Genomic DNA, 25539 nt, shown 5'->3' on the forward strand with positions numbered 1-25539 from the left:
ATTTCTAAGAAATATAGCAACACTTGTTAATCAGAACCCTTTTTTTTTCATTCATCTTTTTGCCCATATACAATTTTTATTTAGAGTTTTGTTCAGAATCTTGAAATTCAATCCAGTACATTTTGCACACACTCATTTTCTTTTTAAGAAAAGCAAAAAAGTTAACAGGTATTCTGGAAACTACAGATAGGCCAGAGATAATGGAATTCCCACACCAATAGTTTCTGCTTATAATTTCCTATGTCATGAAAACCATAAGAAATAAAAAAAAAAACCACCAGAATTTTTTATGGTATGAAGATGAAAATATGCTTATCTATCTATAGATAAAAAATTCACCCTTTGTAAAAATGTGTAAAGAGCCTGACAAGTGATTGAGATATCCTTTGAGAACTGTGAATTTCAAATCTTAGGGGCAGCATTTGTCACATGGAGAAACTAGGATGCTTCAGGATGAGAGCAATTATGAAAATGTAACACACCCTCAGAGATGCATCATGACACTGAAGAAAATGCCATTGAAATAATGAGTCACCCATTAACACTATCAGAATGAAAGAAGGCCTGTGTGAGGAAAATAATTTGAATTCCATCACTTCTTGCAGTCATGGGGTCACAAGCATATTACCAAGTGACTGACAAGTCTAAAATAAAATACATATGATAGACCTATCCTTCTGATGACAACCTCTGGGAAAAGAAAATAAACTGCTAGGAAAATAATGTTAAAGTTTGTTAAATTACATTTCTGCAATCACGGGTGCCTCTCTCTTGAAAAGAAAGGCACACTTTACATTTTAACTGCCTGATGTCTTTGAATAGCACCTGAGTCTAACTTTTAAGTAAAAAAAGTTCATTAGCTTACCAATTCTTTTTCCCTACTAATTAATTCTAATATGAATGCAGTTTTTAAATTAATTAATTTATTTTAATTAGGTATATATGACAGCAGAATGCATTTTGATTCATTGTACACAATTGCAGCACAATGTCATATTTCTGTGGTTGTATACGATGCAGCTTCACACCATATGTGCATACATGTACCTAGGGAAATGATGTCCATCTCATTCCGACATCTTTCCTGCCCATGTGCCCTCCATACCCCCCTTCCCCTTTGCCCAAAGTTCCTCCATTTTTCCCCATTCCTTCCCCCTCCCTGTTATGGATCAGCATCCACCTATCAGAGAGAATATTCAGCCTTTGGTTTTGGGGGATTGGCCTACTTCTCTTAGCATGATATTCTCCAACTCCATCCATTTACCTGCAAATGCCATAATTTTATTCTATTTTAATGCTGAGTAATAAAACTGTCTGACTGCTCATCACCCTGCCAGCATCAATAAGGGACCAGCAGTACTTGATTTTCATTACTGTCACTTTATGGGTATTATATAACTTTGACCTTCATGACCAGTTACTCTATTTTCTAGCTTCCTGATAATGGCAGGGATATTAAAATATTATTTTTAATTCAGAATCTTTTTCCTTGATGATTTCTAGAAAAAGTTATGTTCTGTTATTTCTTGTAGCTTACCAAGTATTTATTAGGGAAAATACCAAAAATTATAAATGTATCGTGAAAAAGTACACTTATGTCTCTTTTTATTGGCAATCTAGCACTTTAGTGAGAATTACAAATGGAATGTGACAAAGCTCTTGTCTTTGAGAGGTTTAAAATCTTATTGTAGAAATATATTTGCATACTTGAGACAGTTGGTGAGCAATAGATGATACAATCCAGCTATCTGTTAGAACATTTGGGACAGATCATGTGAGTAATCCTCTTGAAACTACATAACTTGAGAAGAGACAGATGAGTACAATTAAAGGAGGCTATTGAAGGAAAGTAGGATTTACCTGTAGTGAAGCATTGTGAGTATGTATATTAACGTTGAGGTCATCCACAATGAGGTTTCCACAGTGGATTTCAGGTTTCCTTTTCTTTTCCTACATCTATGTTCAACTGCCCAACTAGCCCGTCTGTATTTCCTGGTTTTGTTCGTGATCCCTATTCCTGGGACTCTCTACTCAGACAGTTGTACCTATTCAGACTCAAGTTCCATGATTTCCGTTTCTACCTATCACCTAAAATCCATTATTTCCACTAACCTATGGATTCCCCTTAAACATTTAATGTCTGGCTTCTATAGGGTATTAATTTTTCTACTTTTTTAAAAACTTGACTAGAAGGCACACATCTCACCCTAATATGTGTAAGTATTAAATATTAACTAGGGATATATGGTAAAGTTAAAGCATACTATTAAGATGATCTTGCTAAGATGTATGTCTTCTTACCCTGTTAATTAAAATAATGACTGCTGGATATTATATAATTTAACAGTTGGCAGTTTTAACAGGTCACATAGAAGTTACTTCAGAATCTGTTTGGAATAATCAACAGTTAATCCTTTTTTCTTTGTTGTATTTTTAAAAGTAAGATAACAAATGTTTATACTTTCTTTTTTCACATTAAAACATACTTAGAATTTCCAGTAATGATAACATGTTTGAAAAAATATTCCAATTTTAGACATTTATTAACTCAGCAAGTTCATGAATAAGTGAGGAGAGAAATAATTATGACTAATTTTTTGGATTGGTAGTGATATCTGCGTGCTTAAAATTCTAGGCCCAGTTTTTTATCAAATGAAATTAAAATGAATGTAGTTGTTCAATTAACCAGATATTATTATGAATATATCATATATACTATTTCTTCAAATTTGAAGAACATAAATTTAAAGACTAGTTAAAAAAAATAAGAGATTTAAGCCAAGGCCAGTAGCCAAGGTAAATACATCTAAGAGAAATAATTGAAGATAAATTCTGGTAAGGAACACAATCTAGGTAATCCAAACATAAGTTTTCTCTTATCCAACTGATGAGTCTTAACCTGGAGATTGTCTGTGAACTATTAATCCCTATTACTTTTATACTGAAGCAAATAATAGCCACCCAGGATTAAATGCTCACAACATTTTTAGCACGGGAATTAATTCCTAAGAAGAGAATTTACTATGAATAAAATTTTGATTTTAAAATTTCTCATTTTTTTCACCAAGAGAATACTTAATTGATGCAGATGTGTTAAGCATTCACCACATATTCATTCTTAGTCCTCATAGCATTGTACTTACATACACTGTGTGGAAGCATAAACACATACATTGTGAGTGTTTATCTTCAAATGTAATACAATTATACCAAGTTTTCACCATGCAATAGATTATTATAGCCTCTGAAGAGAAAATGATTTGGAGATACTGATACCTGGACATGTTGCACCTCAAGAGCTTACACCAGTGAGGGTTGCTGAATAAGGGATCAGGAGGAGCTTAGAGGTGAAACAGATCTAAGTCCTCAAGATTCTCCAGTTAGAATTCATAGAAGGAATAGGTATGTAGGCCAAGATTTTCAATGTGTGAATTTTTACTTATAAGCCTGACTTGCTCATCAAAATAGTGGCCATAGCCATAATGACCAAGGAACTTCACTGAACAGCATAGTGCAAGTCAACATATCCTGAACCTTAACAGAGTGTGCAAGCTGAGTTAGCAAAATATGTTGTGTTGAAATGGGTATAAAGTTATTTACCTTTTTTAAATCTCAATAAAAATAAAAGATATATGGAAATAGTGAAATATTTTAGGTATTGATTATTTTCTATTTCATTTTAGCTTCTTTACTAGTTCCCATATTCTTCTTATATTATTTTGCAATCTATCACTGCCCCAGAAAAGCAGCACATCTAATAATAACTAGGAGTCTTTTCTAAGAATAAGAAAAAAATGGAGGAAGAGTATTTAGTTGGGTGTTTATACATACTTGAAAGGCTAGCAGGAAAGTGTTAGAATACAATTTTTAGAGAAGAAGATTTTATGGGCATACAGAGAAGAAATCTCAGGTAAGTAAAGTTGTCTAGTATCAGAATCAGCAACTCTAAAAAGCAGTGAACTCCATCAGGAGTCTTTCCACTCAAGCCTAAAAATAAACATATTTCACTGATTCTATATGAAAGATTGAGAACCACTGTTACAGAATCGCTGTAGATTCTTAAAAATCACAGATTCTATGATATTTTATAATTTTTTATCATGATTTAATGAATTATTTATGGAACCTGAAAGGACTTTGAAATGTAATAACAAGTTTGAGAAACACCATCCCATTGTAAGATATTTATATGAATTAAGTAAAGGCTATTAACAGAATCAAAGAATACTGAGCTGGGAAGTCAGGACACCAAAGTTCTGACCTGGCATGGATAATAACAGTATAGGTGCAGTTAATTTCTGATGATCTTAAGATCTTGGCTACAGAATCTTGCATTATTCACCACTGAGGTATCCTTCAGCTTTAAGTGTTATTATTTCCTTAAATGTGCAACTGTCAACTTCCTTATTCCTCATCTAACCATCTGCCTTAATTAATTTTCTGTCATTTTCTTGGAACCAAATACTCAGTAAACCATGTGCCTAAGCATTCTCAGTTAATTTCAATTGATGTATATTATGTTTTTAAACTGCATTCATTCTACGATTTTAAATCAAACAAAAGAAATATTATCTAGCTGTGTCTTCAAAAGCACTAAAGATGTATCTTGAAATATACACTGGCCTCTTAAACTGGTACTAATATCCTGTGAGTTTTATATTATTACTACTTAGTAAAATTTGTCACCCATAGAAATTTAATATTCAAGAAAAAAAATTATAGCCAAACACAGAACAAATGTGCATTGTAAAGAAATAAGAAAGTGGATGTTCATCACTGACCTCTTAATTTTCAATGAGATCTTATTGCTTCTGGCTAAAAGTAAATTTGGGTAGTTAAAGATAAAATGTTTAGTCTACATTTATTAAAGAGCAATTAACAGAATTATATACATATTCAGCACTACTTTTTGGGGTGACATTTCTTTGAAGATAAAACTGGTTATCTAACTTTATTACTAGAGGTTACAACTTTGTATCAGAATTAGAAATACTCAGCATGCACTGAATCCAGCTATAGCCTTGTAACTAAATTTAGGACTTTCTTACATTTACCCTATATTTCAGCTAGAATTATTATGTAAAAAATAATGGTCAAATAACTTTTAATAATTAGTACATTTATGTATTATATTTTATTAGTAAAGTTCCATAGATTCTTTATACAATTCTAGGCCCTAGAATTCAGGTTATTAATTTTCATAGACTCTGAAAATATCAGATATTTAACAGAAAATATGTCTTTTAACACTGAATTCCTATACAGACTACCTTGCATAGTACTTCTTCATCTTCTCTATGTTATCTCCAGTGATTTAGAGTAAATACACAAAGGTGACCTATATTATGTGGTAGTGAATATTTTAGAACAATAATAATCAATAGATTATTCATTCAAGTGAATGGAGGAGAAGTCAATTTAATTGCATTTTATATTAACTTATTTTGAGAAACATACAGTAAAGAAAAGGCATTCTGAATTTGTGATGCTTATTTTAAAGCACCTGACTTTGATGGGTTTTCTTGGCAAAAATGTTAGTATGAACTGGACTTCAGCCAGTCCTTATATTGGGTTTGTTGAGGATATTACTGAATCATTGTGTATAGAATTGATTGTGGGCTTACCTTCTCAAAAACACAACTGAAATATTTGAAGTCGGTCTTACTCTCCTTCTCTGGGCTTGGAGCCTTTGGAAGAGTATTTCTCAGAGGAAATGGTTATAAACAAATTACCATGAAAGCAAAGCCCAAACAACTTAGACTAAAAAATATTCCTAAAAAATATACTAAAATAAACTACTAAAAAATGTTGTACCATAGGGATTATTTCTTTGTTTGGAATTATCAGTGCTTGCAAATTCTCAGATTTTGAATTCATGAAATAACAAAAAATAAAATAAGTAAGTGAATAAAAATAAAATAACTATATCTAGTGAAACAGCTATTAAATAATGCTATTTAACCTTATCAGGCAAGATGTTATAAGCCTTTAAAGGTGAAATGCATGAAAAAAACACTTAGTATAATGTCTTTTATAGAATAAATACACACTATATGCTATGTAAATCTGTTGTCTATAATAAATAAGTTAAGAAGATCCTTCTTGAAAAATAAGCTATTTCTCAACTGGCTTCTGTGGAAAATAGAAACATTTATATTCAGATTTTTAACTGTAATCTCTTTTTGGGGGGTGCATACTCGGGATTGAACTCAGAGGCACTCAACCACTGAGCCACATCCCCAGCCCTATTTGGTATTTTATTTAGAGACAGAGCTCACTGAGATGCTTAGTGCTTTGCATTGCTGGCTGGCTTTGAATTCACAAGCCTCCTGTCTCAGCCTTCCAAACTGCTGAGATTACAGGCATACATCACCATGCCTGGCCTTTTCCTATTTTGAATTAATGTTTAATTTTACAATATGCACTTCATTTTTGTCTATCATAATTGATATTTCCATGTCACTAATGATGCAAATCATTACCCTAAATCACATTTGTTACCCTTGGACACATGGATTTTGGAAAGATTAAATTGGTTCTGCCAAGATAATTTCATCTGGAGATGATATATTTTGGGAACAAAAGTTATTCAGAAAGAATATTTGTGAACCTCACATACCTACCAGCTAACATGCTGGAAATTTAATGTTTTCTTTACTTGAATTATTGACTTTTCTAATTCTTCACAATTATAGCATTTAGGGGATAAAAATTATATAGCAATTATAAAATTATGTAGCAATACATATGGCTATTTATTAAGACTAACTATGAAAAAAGGCTTTACTATCTCTTGTAAAGAAGTCATACTTCTTAGTTTTCTCAGTATATATCAGTAGCTTCTGAAGGAACTATTGAATTGTATTCTGACCCTTAATAATTATTTGTAATGAAACCAGCTGTGCCCCAGTCCTAGATAGGAAGCAATTGACATTATTTTCTTTTCTCTTTTGTTTAACTTTATTAATTATTATATAACTTTAGGGGAATTTTACTTTAGTCCTGTTTTATGGGATTGGTTTATTTTATGCGAAGGAGTACTAAAATTTAATATATAGCTATAAATGTACTTGATAAAAAATAAAAAAGTCACCGTCATACAGACATTTGTTAACTCAAGTGTGGATAAAAAAAATGTCCTAAAGAATCAAGAATAAAATGTATTCCTAGATGTGTAATAAAAACAACATAAAAGTCAAAAAAATTGTTATTTTTATTTCATTTTTATATTCTAATCTATTAAGATGATATCCACAACTTAAATTATTGGCTAAAACTATTATAGTCCTTAAGGTACACAACTAACAATGTAGCATCATCAGGAGATGAACTTGGGATATGTTATTTCTACTTACTACTGATTTGATATAGTAGGCACTCGTTCTAAGATGATAATGATAATATCCCTGAGATGCCCTTTCACTCGCTTCCTTGCTTTCAGTGTTTAATAAGACAAGGAAAAGCCTATTGAATCTATAATTAGCCCTTCCTTTTTTTTCTTTTTTTTTTTTTTGAAGGTCTCAAATAAATTGCCTTTAGGTTTAAGGAAATTTGGAGTTCCCTAAGGATTTGAACTTGGCAGTAACTCCACCAGAATCTTAAAATTATGTTGCTATGTCCAGAAACATTTCCCAAAGTTCAGAGGATTATAAATATGAATATGAAAAGTATTGGCTTAAGTTTCTGATAACTGCACATATATTTTAAATATGTATAAGCTATACATAACATTAAATTTATCATTTTAACTATGTAAGTTTGAGTGAACAATTCAAAGGAATGAATACATTCACATTATTGTATAGCCATCGCCACCACCCACCTCCTGAATTTTTTCATCATCCTGAACTGACACTCTATACCCATCAGCTAATAGTTTCCCATACTCCTCTGCTTCAGCCCCTACCAGCCACCATTTTACCTTCTGACTTTATGAATTCTAGGTATTCATATAAGTAATATCATATAACATTTGTCCTTTGCCTTTGGCTTATATCATTTAGCATAATGTTTCAAGACTTATCAACATCGTAGCACCAGAATTCAATGCCTTTCTAAACGAAATAATATTTCAGTATAAGCATATCACATTTTACTTCTCCATTCATTTGTTGTTGGACATTTGTTTTGTTTTCATCCGTTGTAGTGCTTTCTTTTACTATATATCATCTATTTTATTTGCTATGACAGCATATAACACATTATATGTCCTCACTAAATATATATTTAATTAGTAAATAAATGTGATGAAATGCAGATGTATTCAGTCGTTAGCAATTTCAATCCTAGGGTTTATGAATTTATAGAAAATATATGACTTTGGCCTGAGTTGGGGGGAATACCTCCTCCACTAGTTAGTCATATGTTGTCTCTTGATTCCACTTCCAACTCCAGTAACTCCTGTGGCTTCAAGTTTTGCACAGGTTTAATCAGATTCACATAGGTTTGGTCCAACTACAACTGCCATCCACTGAGCAGTTGACTGTTCTGGGGTTTCTCTGACACTGTGACATAAGATGCACCCAGAAAGCAGCTCAGAGTTCATTCATGCACAAATGCATTATCTGAAATTATGAGGGAGTTAATATAAACTTTCATATGTTCATTCTTGGTCAGTGGTTAATAGAAGCAAGCGAATAAACGTTTTACTTTATTGCCTGCTATACTGAAAAGTAGTAGCTTCCTACTAAGTGTTGGTAAATCATTTCACTTAGAAACTTCACTAGAAAGTTAAGCATTTTGTATTGAGCTCTCAGCATAACATCCTTGAAAGAATTCCAGAAATTAGTGTTGCATCAAGGACTGAAAATATTCAGAGGAATTGGTCTACCTCATATTCCTGTTCAATTTTCTTGACCCTGAAAAGAAGATAATAAAATTGGATGGCTCTTGGAAGATAATGGCAAGCTAGAGTAAACACAGGCCTAATTTCAGCTGTTATAAAAGACAAAATCAACACATGCAGATAACAATTTAGTAATTTTTATTCAATTCTCATTAATAAGAAAGATAAAAAACTTCTTGCTTTTACTGCAAAACATTTTTAACTTTTTTACCTCAGGCCAGATTAATACTTCTGTATCCACTAAGATATAGTTACCAGGGACCTTGATTGACTTGAAATTGCTCCGAATATCATGCTGTTTCTTTATATTTATAACATTATACCAGTTTCATTTGGTGAACAAGAAATGGTAAGTATTAGAGATGTCCTAAGAAGAAAGACAAGGTAGCACCCTCATCACTGTGTGGAAATTGTAGCCAGATTGCCCAATAAGTTAGGTGAAATTTCTACTTTCCATGATAATGTAGGTATTGCTAAGCTCTCTGTCATGATATAACAAGAACCCCCATTCCTCAAGTTTCCAGTAACATTCTCCCTGCTGCTTTTAAGTCCTTATTGGCAGCCACCTTTAGTGCCCTCAGGCCACTTCTATCTCTTTAAGCCTCCTTTAGCTTTTACTGTATTTTTTCAACTTCTACCCATAGCTCAACTCCAATATGCCAGACCCTTATTTTAGATTTTTCGTTAATGCAGCATATGTCTTCCAGGTACTCTAATCAGTGTTAATTATCTATTGCTGCATAACAAAATTTAGCAGCTTACAACAAAGTATTTATTATCTCATAGTTGCTTTATGCCAGAGATTCAGGAACAGTTCAGCTGAGTGTTTTTGACTTAGGGTCTACCATGAGTCAAGACATTGGTCAGCAATGCTGTCATCTGAAAGCTTAACTGGTGCTGGAGGATCTGCTTCCAAGGGGATTATGGGTCACTCACATGTTGTGGACAGGAGGTTGAAGTTTCTCATCTTCAAAATGCTGCTTGAATATTCCCATGATGAATCAAGAAAAAGGGGAAATCGAAGCCATTTTTTTTTTACCTCAGTATTTCTGCAGTATCATAGTAGTCACACAAGTCATCTATATTCACTATGGGTAAGTATAGAAAAGCATAAGTGCCATAATAATGGGGCCATTGTGACTTTGATGGAGGTTGGCTACCTACTACACCTTCTTTGCATTCTGAAAGCATCATAAAAGATACTTAGGAATATTGCTATAATCTATTGGTTGAATTGAAAGAATGTTAGTTCAGAATGAATCTCAGAGTAGATACCTCTCTAGCAGGTCCAAGCTGCTTTAAGCTTCTCAGTTACACCGAACATAGTGGCCCAGAAGATCTGCTGTTATGAGATATATTTCTGTTACATAAAATGACTATGTGGAATCTCTGGCTATTTCTAATAGGAGAGTTGCAGAATAGATAACTTGGGTTTGGAAGAAATACCATGTTTTCTGCAATAGAGAGTTACTCCCTTTAGGAAAAAAATCTCTCTCTCTCTCTCTCTCTCTCTCTCTCTCTCTCTCTCTCTCTCTCTCTCTCTCTCTCTCTCACACACACACACACACACACACACACACCCTGTCCTGATTTGCTACTGGGTCCCAGTAGACGATGTATGCTAGATACCAACTAGCTCTTTGACTATAGTTCTCTATCCTGAGATAGCTATTATGAAACCCAACAAATAAAATATAATGATTGGGAGGGTGCAGCTAAAATTTAACATACAACATCAGTGGAGCATTTAGAATCAGACACAGATAGATTCCGAAGATGAGGTACCCCTTTTACGTAAATTTTTCTCCCTCAACTCAGGGTTTGTAAGGGATTTATTAAGTCCAATCAAAAAGAGAAAAAAAAATTCAGGCTTAATGGCTCATTGAAGTATATTGGTACTACTTATAAGTGATCTGCAGTAATACAAACAGCCCCATTTTTTTTGTGGCCCTAAAGAAAGGGCAATCTTCCCATGACAACAACCTGTGAGCCTATATTTAGTTTTACTCTGTATTGAGGGATAATACAGACATTTATGGACTTCTAAGCAATGGAAAATAGCTAGCTCATTAGAGACATGGAAGTCTAGAGAAAGAGCATAGAGATGGATGTCCGATGAGAGTAAAGAATAGGTCTTTGTGGACTGCACTAGTGCTCACCCCTGAGTATCTACATCATAAACAAAAAAGAGTATTTAAGAAGACAAAAATTTGGCCTGTGAATGCATGTCAGCCTCTAGCTTCAAAATGACCAATGCATCTGTTTGTTATGGATGGACACAATAGTATAGCTTCCTCTCACTAACATTGGTCTAGCTATTGCCACTGCTAATCACTAACCTTCAAGCAGCAGCCAGCCAGTTGATTATATCACACATTTTCTATCACAAATGGGACAGCTGTGCATTGGAATTAGAATTGACAACAACTCTGGATATAGGTCTTCCTCCTATGACTGCAGTACTTCCACCAGCACTGTTATCAGAGGATTTGCAGAATGATTGATTTTTAAGACTTATATACTTATATTTGTACAATATTGCTTCATTAAAAAGGACGTATCTTATAGTAAAGAGATATGACAATGGGCAATGAAAATAGAAGTCAGTGGTACTTTTATAGATCTCATTTCCTGAAAGCAGTTGTCTTCATTAGGATAGTGATATGGTCTATTAAAGGCTTACATTCAGAAATAACAAATTGTATGATTGGAGAAATGTTTTCCAGGATGCACTGAGTCAATAAACAAAAAAGGCTGCTTTACTATGAAAGCTCAAATGCATGGGTTAAAAACCATTGGTGAATTAGGTTTGCCCTCTCCCCATTATTCCTTATGACCCATTTCAGGAATCTGTGGTCTCTATATCCACAATCTTAAACTCTGCTGAACCAGAGGACCTAGCTTCAGGGGAAAAAACTATATTTACAGATAGTGTGCTGGTCATTACTGTGACTAGGCAGAATGAGGATATCTGAGTAGTGCAAGGCTGTACCAGGAAACTTCTTCAAGCAAATTTGAGCAGAGAGGAGCAGGAATTAAAGAAGAAATGCTTAATCCTTCTACACTATAAACTAACAATTTTGAAATATATTTCATAAAGTTTCTCAGAAGGTCTGTCATAGTCAAAACAAAATACCTATTGTAGTAGACGAATTGATGACATATACTTCCATTGGTTTTTCCTTGATTCCCTTTCCCAGTTTTATTTCCTTTGTGCCGTATCCCTGCTCCATGGAATTACTTTTAAAGTAAGTTGATTTCATATAGGCATTTGTCTCAAATTATACTTTTAGAATAATCCCAAAAAAGCATGCTTTTAACTATGATTGATTATATAAAGATTTCACTTACTATTTTGTCATGGTTCCCTGGAATAAAGAGGATTATTTTTTATTTCTAAAGATTCCATTGACCTGACGCCCTTGGCATTGTATCAGACTGGCAAATATGTCAAAGTGATTCACTTTGAGACAATTATAACCGAAGATCTCTAATTTGATGTGGTTAGAAAATTTTGTGCATTCTGTATTTTTTAGGGAATTGTATATTTCCTAGTGTTATATTTTAACATTAATGCTAAGACAAACTATTTCAATAAATAAAGAGCATTTATATTCACTAGAGTTAATGTTGCAACCTTAAATCCTTTCTCTAAAACAGTATACACTAATGATTTGGCATATCTTCAACTGTATGGAACTTAGTATTTGTGTCCTTATTTCATAAATATTCTGCTGCCAGTCACATGAAACTGTCAGATTTTGTTTGTTGTTTTTCTTATTTTGGTTGTAATTATTTGGGGTGGGGGAATAATGGGATATTTTTGTTTTGGAATGACAGTGAGTGTTACTGTTCAAATAGAACTCTTTAATTTGAATATTTATCGAGGCTATTGGTATCACATTTTCCTTTTGTAGTAAAAAATTCTAGCAATCTCCATTTTCCCCCCTGGGTAAGTTTATGAGTTTGGAAGGAAAACACAGAATTAGCATCTGTGGTCCTGAAGAATACTTTTCCTTAAAAAACTGACTTTAGCATACCCTTAGTTGAATGGGATCTTATTCAGAAGTTGGGGATTCTTCATTATGGAACCATGATTTCCCTTCTTGGGTTGCTCAAATACAGCTAATATCACTTTTTCTCTTTTTGGATACATAACTACATCCAGTGAAACAATAGAAATAGTTGAGAGTTTGATTGATTTATATTTTTTTAGATATGTTAAGATTAGTTCTACTAGAGAGAATAACATAATCTTTATTCTTCATATCGAGCACTTGATGAAGAGATTGAATGAGATCATCTAAACAAAAACATACTATAAACTATGCAAATCATAAATAAAATGTAGCATTAAAATAAAATCTAGCAATGCAATCTAGCAATACAGTGTTTGAGGCACCTCTTAATGCCATGTTTTTAGGCTAAGAAGTAGATTTCAATCATACTACATGTATTTTCTTGGTAAAATTATGGTAAAACTACATAAAAAATAAAATGTTCATATAGTGGCCTATAATATTCTCAGAATGAGTTCCTGATAAATCTAATATATTTTTGTTCAGATGAATCTATAAAAAAGATGAAACTTTTTAATGTATATTTATGAATCTCTGTACCTGAAAATTCATTTTCAGTTGAAAACAGAGAAGGGAATATAAGATTGTGGTAGTGAAAAGCCTGCATATCAAAGACAGGAAATATCATAAACAAAAATATCATAAAATACCAAGTAGAAAATACATTTTAATGATCATAGAAAATGTTCATATCATCAAATAAGTAGGTTGAGATAACAACAGTCATTGAGATAACTGAAAAATATAGAAACTAATAGAACAATTCACAGAACAGAAGGTAACTGTTCAAAGTCATATGTAATAAATATTCAATTGAAACAACAGTGGGATTTTTCATATGTATATAATTAACAAAATAGCTATTATAATAGCTAATGCCTATCAGGATGTAGTGATGGGCTGTAGATTTCCATAGGCTTCTATGAAAAGTCAGTTGAGCAACATGTATTTAAAAAGTGCAAAATCATCGAATCCTTTGACCCAGTTATTCACTTTAATAGAGTCTACCCTAAAGAAATTATCTCTGATTATGCACACTTTAAAATATTATCACATAAAAATGTGATTATTTTTGTGTAACAAAAAGGTTTTACACAACTTTATCACATATTTTCCTCCTTATTTTAGTCAGCTTTTTCACTGCTGTGACTAAAAGATCTGAAAAGAATAATTTTAGGGAAGAAAAGTTTATTTAAGGGTTCACAGTTTCAGAGGTCTTAGTCCACAGGAGGCTAGCTCCATTTCTATAGGCTCAAGGTGAGGCAGACCATCATGAAGGAAGAGTGTGGCAAAGGGAAGCAGCTTCCCATTAAGAAGGAGAGAGAAAGGTCTCCACTTGCCAGATACAAATATATATACCCCAAAGCCACACACCCTCCCACTTCAATTACCACTCAGTTAATCTCTATCAGGGGAATAATTCCCTAATTGGGTTAAGACTCTGATAACCCAATAATTTCTCCTCTAAAGTTTCTGCATTGTCTCACATGTGAGCTTTTGGGGGACACCTCACATTCAAACAATAATATTCTGCTCTTGGCTCCCCAAAGCTTAAAACCATGTGATAATGCAAAGTACATTTTGTCCATTTCCAAGAGTCCCTCTAGTTTCAACAGTTCCAAAAATGTCCAAAAGTTCAAGGCCAAATTCTCCTCTGACGCTCAAGACAACCTTGCATTGTGAGCTCCTGTAAAATTAAAAGCAATTTATAAATTTCCAATTTAAAATGGTACCAAGTAAACATTTCCATTCACAAAATTAGGGGTATAGAAAGAAGGATTAGGACCAAAGATAGACCAAAATCCAGCTGGGCAAACAAGGCCTATAGCTCCATGTCTGGCATCAGGGGCACATGACATTGTGATGTCCTCTCCAAAGGGCAGATGTAGTTCTGCCTCTGTGGCCTTATTGGTTGCAGCCCAAGTGGCCTCTCTCTTGGTTTGTCTCTGTTCAATTCCTGGAGCTTTCCTAAGATGATGTCTCACAGTACTGGCAATTTTTAATCATGGGGGTCTCCACTGAAGCTTTAGCTTCCTCTTCAAATCTCTACACCTTGCCTTCTCAGGGAGCACCTGCAGGAACTCCAACCATATTGCACTTTGCCTGGCCTCCCAGGCTTTCCTTGAAAATCTTGGTGGAAGCCTCCATGAACTTCAGCATCCTGCATTCCTGCAGAACCAGCACCACAAGGTTGACACCAACGTCTGCTTCCATCTCTAGCAGTAGTCAATCAGTAGTTGACTAGTAGTTGACTGCTAGTTGCAACAAGTAGTCCCTACCAGGGACCCTTGTTGCGGCAACTTCTCAGTGTCTGGTAGGCTGAGCACTTTGAAAAAACTTCCTATGCCCCCTTGTGCAAGAAGGGTGCCCCATTAGTCTATTCTCAGGGAACTTTGACCTTTACTGCCTTGAGCTTGAGATGGGTGTGGTCTTGCCAGCTCCTGAGATGCCCTCAAGCCACCTTTCTTATTGTCTCTCAGTAAAGTCTTCTGCGTTTCTTTAGTGGTAGTACTGTCTTTAACAAATACAACTTCCTTAGTCCCAGTTTCACTCCTGCCTCTCAAATCAACTTTTTCTGAATCTTTACACTCTGTTTTCTGCTCCTGTTTATCACAATAAATTTGGCTAAAAGCCACCAGCAATAGCCAAGCCATCGCTTGAATGCTCTGCTGTCTAGATAGTTCTTCCACCAGATTAAGAAGTCTATCGCTTTTAAAATCAGCCTCACAGAAAGTTTCAGGACACAAGTGAAATGCAGATAACTTCTCAGGCAGAACATAACATACTCCAAATTCCAACAGAATCCTCCTCTGGTCCTAAAGTCATTCTGGTCATCTGAGCTCCCACCTACTTTGGCCATTAATCTCCACTTACAACAATCTAAACTATTTCCAACTTGCTCTGCTACACATCTAAAAATTCCAGCTTAAAAGGCTTCTGAACCACATGGGCAGATTCGTCACAGCAAGGACCCCACATCTCAGTACCAATTTCTATTTTAGTCAACTTTTTATGCTGCTGTGACTAAAAGATCTGACCAGAACAATTTAAGGGAAGAAAAGTTTATTTAAGGGCTTAGAGTTTCAGAGGTCTTCATCCAGAAAGGCTGACTCCATTTCTAGGGGCTCAAGATGAGGCAGACCATCATGACATGATGGCAAGAGAAATGTCCCCACTTGCCAGATACAAATATACAATATATATATATATATATATATATATATATATATATATATATATATATATATATATATCCCAAAGCCACACCACAATTCCCACCTCCTCCAGCCACACCCTCCTACTTCAATTACCACTCAATCTCAGGGGATTAATTCACTGATTGGGTTAAGATTCTGATAACCTAATCATTTCTCCTCTGAAATTCCTGCATTGTCTCCCATGTGAGCTTTGGGGGGACACTTCATATTCAAACCATATAACTCCTAATGGTGAGACTTAGCATGTGTTAGGAGATGATGGGGGTTAATGACAGTTCATATTTTATCTTGCAAATGTAGAAACCAAGACCCACAGAGGTTAAGTAATTTTCTTAGGAAAGATCAAACTCGATAGACCCTAAAAATAGATTATTGAACTTAGCAATTATGAAATCAGTTATCCTACTCACTGATTTCTCATTCATTTCTCATCAGATTTGCAAAGCCTGTTCTAATTTTGAACATTTAATTTGATACTGATATAATTTCTTATTAAAGTTTAATTACTTATAGAAGATGAAAGCTCAACTTGACTTCCACAGTGATCTCTACTTATGCACCAAACTGATTTGTCATTTGAGAGTTATATTTTAAATTAAATTAAATTAAATTAAAACTCAAGTCAAAGAAACCATGAGCTCTTCTTTTGCTTTAAAATGAAAGTTTAAGCTGTTTTAGGTCAGTAAGTATTCAAAATTTATTTTGTGTTTGTGTGTTCATAAATCTTTACAAAGTTGTCTACTAGGCAGAGCACACATTCATACTTAAATTAACTAATGTAATTTTAAGTGCCATAGTTTCTGGGTATTTAGATTACTAATTTATGCGACTATTTCAAAACAGATAATTAAAACCTACATGTTTGTTTTTGCCCACAGAAAAATTCTTTCAAAAGATCAAAAGAGTACATAACAGCAAAATTATGTTTCAGTGCTGAAAAAAATAAAAAGGATATTGTCAATTTTACAGAAGTTTTGAGGTATTTCTAGACCACAGTACACAAGAGAATTGAAATTAAAGGAATAAAGACTGTCTTTTGGTTCAAAATAGTCAAAGGATTCACTGTCCAAGAAGATAAACCCATAGGACCCCATATAGGCTCCCAGATTTGGAGCAGTAATAGTTTGCAGATATCAAGAGGGGAGGGGAGAAAAGAGAATGTGCTCATAAATTCCTGGTAGAAAGGTATATTTCAGTGGATTTTTACATTATTTTTATAATCTATGTGTGTCAAAAGTTTGAAAATTTTGCAAAGCATTTGGCCAAGTTATCTGTCCAGTATCCATTGTAACTTTCTTCATAATATGGGAACCATTAAGAAAGTGCTAAATGTCCCCGAACAAGTATCACTTAAATAAAGCATGGTAAATTGATAGAACAAACTCCTATGCACCCCTAGTATAGATCTAAATATGAAAATATGAAGAGCAAAGGAAATTAACTGTCTTGTAGGTCAAATATTTATGTGTGTACCAAAATGAATTATTTGTATAAAATATTGTGAAGTCATATTCTTAAATTTTTTTAAATAATTGTAGCACAATCCCAAATTTATTTAGATGCACTTTTTAATTGACTAGTAGGATGAAAGCAAATTATGAAGACCAGTTACTTCTAGGTTATGGGATTTGTGAGATTGGCATTTTTTCCTATTATTTAGCAACATTCTATTTTTTTACACTGATTTGCTTGGTAAAAACAAGTTTTTCTTTTCTTTTTTTAGTTAAATATAAATTTTAAAACATGATCCTATGGCATGCAAGAAATAGTTTAGTATATCACTAAGCTGTTTGTGTTCTCCTTGATCCTGCTGGTAAAGTAGGACATGCTGTTCTACAATCAAATCCAGAAGGAGAAAACACATTATCTTATTTGAAGGATGCAAACATATTTAGTCAAACAAGAAACTGACTCATTTGAGAGTTTTATAGCAAACAAGGACAGAAAGTAGTTTGCATAATTTTCTCGTGCTTCTTTTATAGTGTTTATCTTTTATAAGGCCCTTTGGAACAGTTGCTGGCCACCTGTCAATAATGTGGCCTTTTATAGACTCAACCTTTTATTGTTCTCATGCCCTTGACATATAAAAAAACAGTCTTAGAAGAAGTCAGTATTGAATATGGTGGGGGAAATACTAGTTTTAAATTTAAAAGGCAGTCCTTTGTAGACTGAAATAAAGAGAGAGTTCTGAATGACATGAAGAGAATAGACATGTTATAGAATCCTGTTTAGCAGGAATAACAATAATTTCATTATTTTATTGATGTTTGTGAGAAGTTAGCGAAGAATCACATTTAAAGTTGTAACCCATGGAAACTGAGCCAAGTAGCATTCATTTAACGTTTTGTTACAGCTTTGCATAATCTTACATTGATTGCAAGTGAAAATATTTGTGTTGTTAGTCTATCACTTACATAAATATTTGGGGTATATAAGCAGTTGTTTAGCTCCCTATTAGTTGAATAAGACATCCAATGTTTCTCTCTAGATTTACATAAAATCTGTCAAGCTGAGTGTTCCACACATATTTATTGACCCACATCCTAGAAACATTTTGCATGATACTGACTAAACACAATCTTAGAAATCTGTACACAGGAATACATTTCCATGCATAAGGGCCATTATCCAATCCCTTAAGGCGAAAGCTGCCTATCCTTTGTTTTTGTTCAATTAGATGCCAAGCTCTCTTTAAATAATCATGAACATGAACAATAAAGGAAGCAAGTTTTAAACCAGTAGAAATTCTTACTGTTCTTGTTTAAAAGCAATCTCCCTTACCATTTTTTCATTACCACTCCCTCTCATTCTTAATATTAGATTGTGGGGCTAAATTTCAACATTTATGCAGAGACACTTGATATTAAATATTACACTCTTGTACTTGGTAGGAGACGTTATGTTTTCTCTAGCAGTTTAAGTATTGTGTTTTCAAATTTGTTTTAAAGCATTTGTGCACCTTGAAACATGTTAACTAATTGGGTTAACAATTCTTAGTTGTCAAGAACAATTTTTGAAATGGCCTTCTTCCTATTCAATGTGTGATTATTTCAAGACTGCTTGGAGAGCAGAAGTAAACAGCCCTCCATCAGGAGTACTATGAGAGAGATCTGATCTTTTAAGAGATAGTTAATTGCACACACGTGCAATACCCAAGGTGTAATGAAAAGATAAGACAGCCATTAAAGGCTGCAAGGTGCCTGAGTTCTTTTTAGGTTCTGTCATGATTATATTGCCACTTCTGCTTTCACTGGTGCCTTCATGCATTTTATTCTTTTATTTTTGCATCAGTAGGTGTTTTTATAGATCTCTGTGGAGTTTCCTTGGGATACACTATCTTCTGGTTCTCAATGTAAATAGACTTCGAATAAAATAAACCCAACAGTGTTATCTGTGAGCAGCTGCTTAATAAGAATCTGTGATAATCTTATTGCAATGGGAATTAAAATGTATTTGTATTTATAATGTAAGCTCTTCTTTGTTACCTAAGTAAACTTCAGAAATTCTTACTTATTATCAGTGTAAGATAGTCTAAAAGTTTTCTTGAACTCAATCTCTTTGTTCCTGCTGGTATTTGACATAAACCATGTAATGCCTATAATATTAAAATCTGCAAAATCAATTCTCTCTTTTTTGAACAGAGTAATTGATAAAATTCATCCAAATGTAAGCCAGGAAATTAAAAAGGTGCAATGAAACAATGGAATGTAACTAATTGTTCCATTTTATTAGTGAAAGTGTGAAGTTTGTATAAATATAACATGTAAAAGGATGTATATACACATGTGATATTCCTTATTTCTAGTAAGCAACATCAAATTAAGAATTATCTTACTTTTTTTTTTTTTTGTACCAGGGATTGAACTCAGGGGTACTCGACCACTGAGCCACATCCCCAGCCCTATTTTGTATTTTATTTAGAGACAGGGCCTCACTGAGTTGCTCAGCACTTCTTCATTGCTGAGGCTGGCTTCGAACTTGTCATCCTCCTATTTCAGCGTCCTGAGCCACTGGGATTATAGGCGTGTGCCACTAGCCTGGAATTATCTTACTTTTCTAATGAATAAATTTTACTTTTGAGAAAACTCCCATCCATATTTCTATATGTCAGCTAGTAATTTTAAAATTAACTTTTCAGAAAACTATTATCATAGATGAACAATTTCTGTAGTAGTGTCAACATTATTAAAAAAAAAAAGATACAAAAGTTGATGTTCAAAGAGATGACCATAGTAGAAAAATTTTACTTTTCCTAAAGAACAAAAACATATTCCCTGCACCTTTTAGGAAGTACATTTTTGTTCTTTCTAAAGTAGAAAAAGAACATTTGATTTATGGCTTCATAAATAAGATACCATTATTCTTATTTTTAAAGGCATTTACACATTTTGAGTAGAAATAAAATACTTTATTTTCATATTGTAGTCGAACATTATTTCTGAAAAGGTGCTTTACAAATATCTCAAAAGGCAAAGAATATTGAGTAAGAACAAATACAATTTATACCTATGATATTCTAAAATTATCCCTCAAAGCAATGTCAAAATCTTGTGTCTATTTACATTTAGTTACAGCCCCAAATTATATATAATTTATGTATAATCATAAATATATATATAACATGTTAGAGATAAATATTTGCATTATATAATATTTTACAAAGTTAACATGAAAAATTGAAGTTCTAAAAGATTATACTGTGGGTTCTGATTGTAATTTAATATATATCTGTTTTTTAAATTAATAAAATATGTTACTGGCATCTTCTTATTTATTTAGTAAGTGCATAAAAACCAAAAGTCTTAGTAATCAGAGATAATTTTAACTGGCTTAAGAGAAAAACATGTTTTGTCTTTATCTTCACATACCTGTGAAACAAGCATCTGTATGTTGTACCATAAATTAACTGAAATTATTTTCTTGATTTTGTTTCTGATTTAATTCATTTATTCAGTACATATTATTGAACCTGTTCTATGTATATGGTATGTACAAGACAAAGGCCTGTCCTCAAGGGGCAATTATTCCACAAACTCATTGAAATTATGATAAGCACAATGTGTGAAATATACAGGGTACTCTGAGAGTGTGTGAGAAGAGATTTCTCCCTTTTTTTATGTTCATGAACCATCCATCATTTTTGAGGTAAACAACTTCACATTTATTTTAGAAGTAAATTAAAAGCCCAGAGTTTTGCTACAATTTGATTTATGAATGTAAAACTTCAATCATTTTATATCTTGTCTAGGGTAATTTTCAAATTTAAGAATTAGATAGTGTTGTTTAGTTCTGTTTCGTAGTATAAGGAAAAACAAACATTTGAGGTATGTGTGTTTTCCTTAAACAGCAATACCCACAGACGTGAAGTCAAATCACAATTATAGAAATATAATAAAATATTAATTTTCATTAATTAGTTAAGGCACATCAATAATAGTTCAGCCAAAGTAAACATATAAGTTGAGTATTTTTGAGTGCCAGTTTTATAAGTTTGATATAAAATATTTTGATTTTATTTCAAGGATAAAAGAGTAACTTCTAGTAGCTCCAATCTGATTAATCAGTATAATTTCATAATTAATGTTAAGGATAGAAAACATTAATGTATCAAGAAATTTTCCTGAATTCTGTTGGTGAATTCTGAATATGTACAAGACACTTATCTTTTGAATCTCAAACCTAATGGCATGTAATTTGCTCTTGAGAATCTAATATACAGATAGATTTATTTGCTGTCTTCAAGGTGAAAAATATGGATTTCTATTTTATTTAGGTACAATGTGAAAAGAAAATAAATGTCATGATGTGTAAAATAATTCTAAAGTTTTATACATACTCCTATGGTTTTTTTTATTAAAAAGTGTCTTAGGTTTTGTGATTACCAAATTGAATACTTGGTCAGTCTCTAAGAAAACATCACCAGAATTGTGAATACATATTTTTTCTTTGGGAAGTTAAAAGTAGGATTAAAACATCATTTAGTATTGTATAATGACAAATGTAAAACATCCATTGGTTGTACATTCTGTGTGGAAGAAACCACTGAGCTATTACAGCCAGTCTATCCATTAGGTTTTTAAGTTTTAAAGTCTTCAAATCAATACTCCGGGAAGACTGTTTCCTTATACATTATAAGTCCTTGATGGCTCTTTGCATAGAACTTTATAAAGAAACAATGCAGGTATTACAAATAAAGTATAACATATTTATTTTCAATGTAGAAATGATCAGTTACAATGTTAGTTACAGTATTTATAGTAAGCCTCTTTTCCACTTACAACTCGATTATGCTGTTTGTAAGGAAGAAAAAAATCAAATTTTAAACCTCTTTCTTGGTAAACAAAATTAACTGTTTTAATTAAATTTGGTGAGCATATTTTTCATATTTCATTCTGTGTAGGCTAATAATTGTTTTGTATAGGAGAAGCTGTCTGAACCTTAATCTCTAAAATCCAGGTTATATCTTGTGACTAAAAGTCAGAAGAACTGGATTGAAAAATCTAGAATGGTTGTGTTATTCATTCAAGATGTAAAGTTGGCAAATCACTTACCCCTCCTGTCTCTTGTTATTCCCATCAGTAGAATGAATCCATTGACCTACTTTAAAGGTTTTCACTCTTTAGCTGCAGAAGCTTCTTGCAGACATAGTCTAATACATAATCTCCACATGAATAAAAATAATAGTAAAATAGAGCATTTTTTATAGAAGCAATAATGAGGAAGGAGGAAGCAGTGTGCATGTGTGGACAGCGGACCCTAGAGCCCTCACCTGGCCCTTACCTTCCCTCACAACCTGTTGAAGACAGTTGAGGGTCATCAAAGAATTTCTCAAGTTCATGGAACAAATATGATCTTTACATTTTTCAATGTAGTTCTAATTTCATAAATTGGAATTTGTCTGCTAAAGCTTTGAAAATCTTATTATTTACCTTAGAAAAAGAAATAGTATTAAAAATATAAGCTCTCTCTCTTTTCTAAGAAGGATTCTAAGATACAAATCTAATATGTCATATTAAAGTCATGGACTTAAGTATTCCCTAAAAAATAACTCTATAATACCAAATAGTTCATATTTAGAAAATGAATATATAAAACCCCTAATTACCCCTTAACAAAACATCCAGAAAATTGAAGAAGGTCTTTCAGTTGAATTTAAATTTCCTTATTCATGTCTATACTTGACTAGAGAAGTGAGAACATTTGATTTTTTTTTTTTTTTGTAAATTTAAACCCTGAATGTGATTAAATGAGGATTTTTTTCAATTCTCAGCTTTGGTGACCAGAAAGGCAACACTTTAAATTTTGTCAGCAGGCACAGTACACAACTATTAGACCCTTGCAGTAACAGCCATAACAATAAAAAATTAGGCGAAAGAGAGTATGTTCTACAAAGTAGTTAATTGCCCAAGAAAAGTCAAGTCTGCTGGAGAAGCAGGCTTTCACCAGGGGCCATTTTCTTTGCCAGTTACTAGAATGGATTTGATGGTTGTGAAGCAGGAGTAATAGGTTTTCGCTGTGACTAATTTCTGATGTCCTTTATGAGCCAGGATTTCTAACTACCTAAAGCGAAGGAAATGAATAAAAGCAAACTTTCAGTAATCCCCAAAGGACCCAAAGTAAAATTGCCCCAGCAGTTACCTTATATAGGCACCGTGACACAGTTCCCTTTTGTAAAAATACTTGGTAGAGATTCTTCCTTTCTGACAGGTTCCTATAGAGACCTACTTTATTACACTTCAGGGAAGTTAATGTACTAGGTCTTGAGGAATCTGTCTGGAACGTGAAGTGACTTGTCGTTTTCTTTTAGTGGCACTATTAACTCCTGCGTTGTTTTTTTTTTTTTAGGTCCATGGGGCCGATGCATGGGAGACGAATGTGGTCCAGGAGGCATCCAAACCAGGGCTGTGTGGTGTGCTCATGTGGAGGGCTGGACGACGTTGCATAGCAACTGTAAGCAGGCTGGAAGACCCAGTAACCAGCAAAACTGTTTCAAAGTGTGTGACTGGCACAAAGAGTTGTACGACTGGAGGCTGGGACCCTGGAATCAGTGTCAGCCAGTGATTTCAAAAAGCCTAGAGAAACCCCTGGAGTGTATCAAGGGAGAAGAAGGCATTCAGGTGAGAGAGATAACGTGCATCCAGAAAGACAAAGACATGCCTGCCGAGGACATCATCTGTGAGTACTTCGAGCCCAAGCCTCTCCTGGAACAGGCTTGCCTCATTCCTTGCCAGCAAGATTGCATCGTGTCTGAGTTCTCCCCGTGGTCCGAGTGCTCCAAAACCTGTGGGAGCGGACTCCAGCATCGGACGCGGCATGTTGTGGCGCCCCCGCAGTTTGGAGGCTCTGGCTGTCCAAACCTGACCGAATTCCAGGTGTGCCAGTCCAGCCCCTGCGAGGCGGAGGAGAGCATGTACAGCTTGCAGGTGGGGCCCTGGAGCTCGTGCTCCATGCCACACTCCAGGCAAGTGAGGCAGGCCAGGAGACGCGGAAAGAATAAAGATCGGGAAAAGGACCGAGGCAAAGGAGTCAAGGATCCAGAGGCCCGGGAACTTATCAAGAAAAAGAGAAATAGGAACAGACAGAACCGACAAGAGAACAAGTACTGGGACATCCAGATTGGATATCAGACCAGGGAGGTCATGTGCACCAACAAGACCGGGAAGACTGCTGATCTGAGGTAACATTCTATTATTGTTAACCACACGTGTCTATCTGTCAAGACCACTGTTTAAAACCAACTTCTGGAATACACACCTATACACACCTGCTCAACCAAGTGTGAGCGACCCCTAAGCTTAAGGCTTTTGATCTGTTTCTGTGGGATTCTCCACGTTTCTATTTTGCTCATGTTAAAGGTCCTAAACTGCTTGAGTGCATTCAAACTTTCCTTTCAAAAGTCTAGCGCATGAGCAACTCTCCACTAGAAGACACTGCTCAGTTAGGTCAATAGTGCTGCTTCTCTCTATGATCAAAGAAAACAAATTTACATAAAGACTGGAGTATAGGGATTTTAAATTTAGATACTTATTTTGGTGTGTTAATAGAACAAGGCACACTTCTAATCTCTTCAAGTTTATAGCATTTTCAAAATTACCCTATAAACAAAATCTGCTCTTAACAATGACCTAGGGAGCTATACCTAAGTATAATTTTCTTGCACATCTTATAAAATGGGGTAATTCTCTCCAGAGAAGAAAACAGGAATCAGCAGGAAATAAGGTAAGTAAAAGGTGTTTAATCATGAGTGGCCTAGCTTAGAAAACATAATGAATTGGCTGTGTTTCTTAGGTGAAAATTATTTGGCAAATTATCTTTGGGTACATAATGAGTAGATTATGAAAGACTACCTCATTTATGATTTATTTGCTGTGAAAATAAGATTCATTGAGGATTATGT

General features: G+C 33.9%; 1 protein-coding gene across 3 annotated transcripts in view; it reads left to right on the forward strand.

Moving 5' to 3' along the window:
* The window catches only part of Thsd7a (thrombospondin type 1 domain containing 7A), a 399002-nt gene that overhangs the window by 136204 nt on the left and 237259 nt on the right, over nucleotides 1-25539 (forward strand). For all 3 annotated transcript variants that reach the window (XM_078040341.1, XM_078040342.1, XM_078040343.1), the window contains exon 2: nucleotides 23988-24819. In XM_078040341.1, coding sequence (XP_077896467.1) covers nucleotides 23988-24819 — 832 coding nt within the window. The remainder of the gene's footprint in view (nucleotides 1-23987; nucleotides 24820-25539) is intronic.

This window comes from Ictidomys tridecemlineatus, chromosome 2 (genome assembly GCF_052094955.1).
Source record: "Ictidomys tridecemlineatus isolate mIctTri1 chromosome 2, mIctTri1.hap1, whole genome shotgun sequence".
Lineage (NCBI taxonomy): Eukaryota > Metazoa > Chordata > Mammalia > Rodentia > Sciuridae > Ictidomys > Ictidomys tridecemlineatus.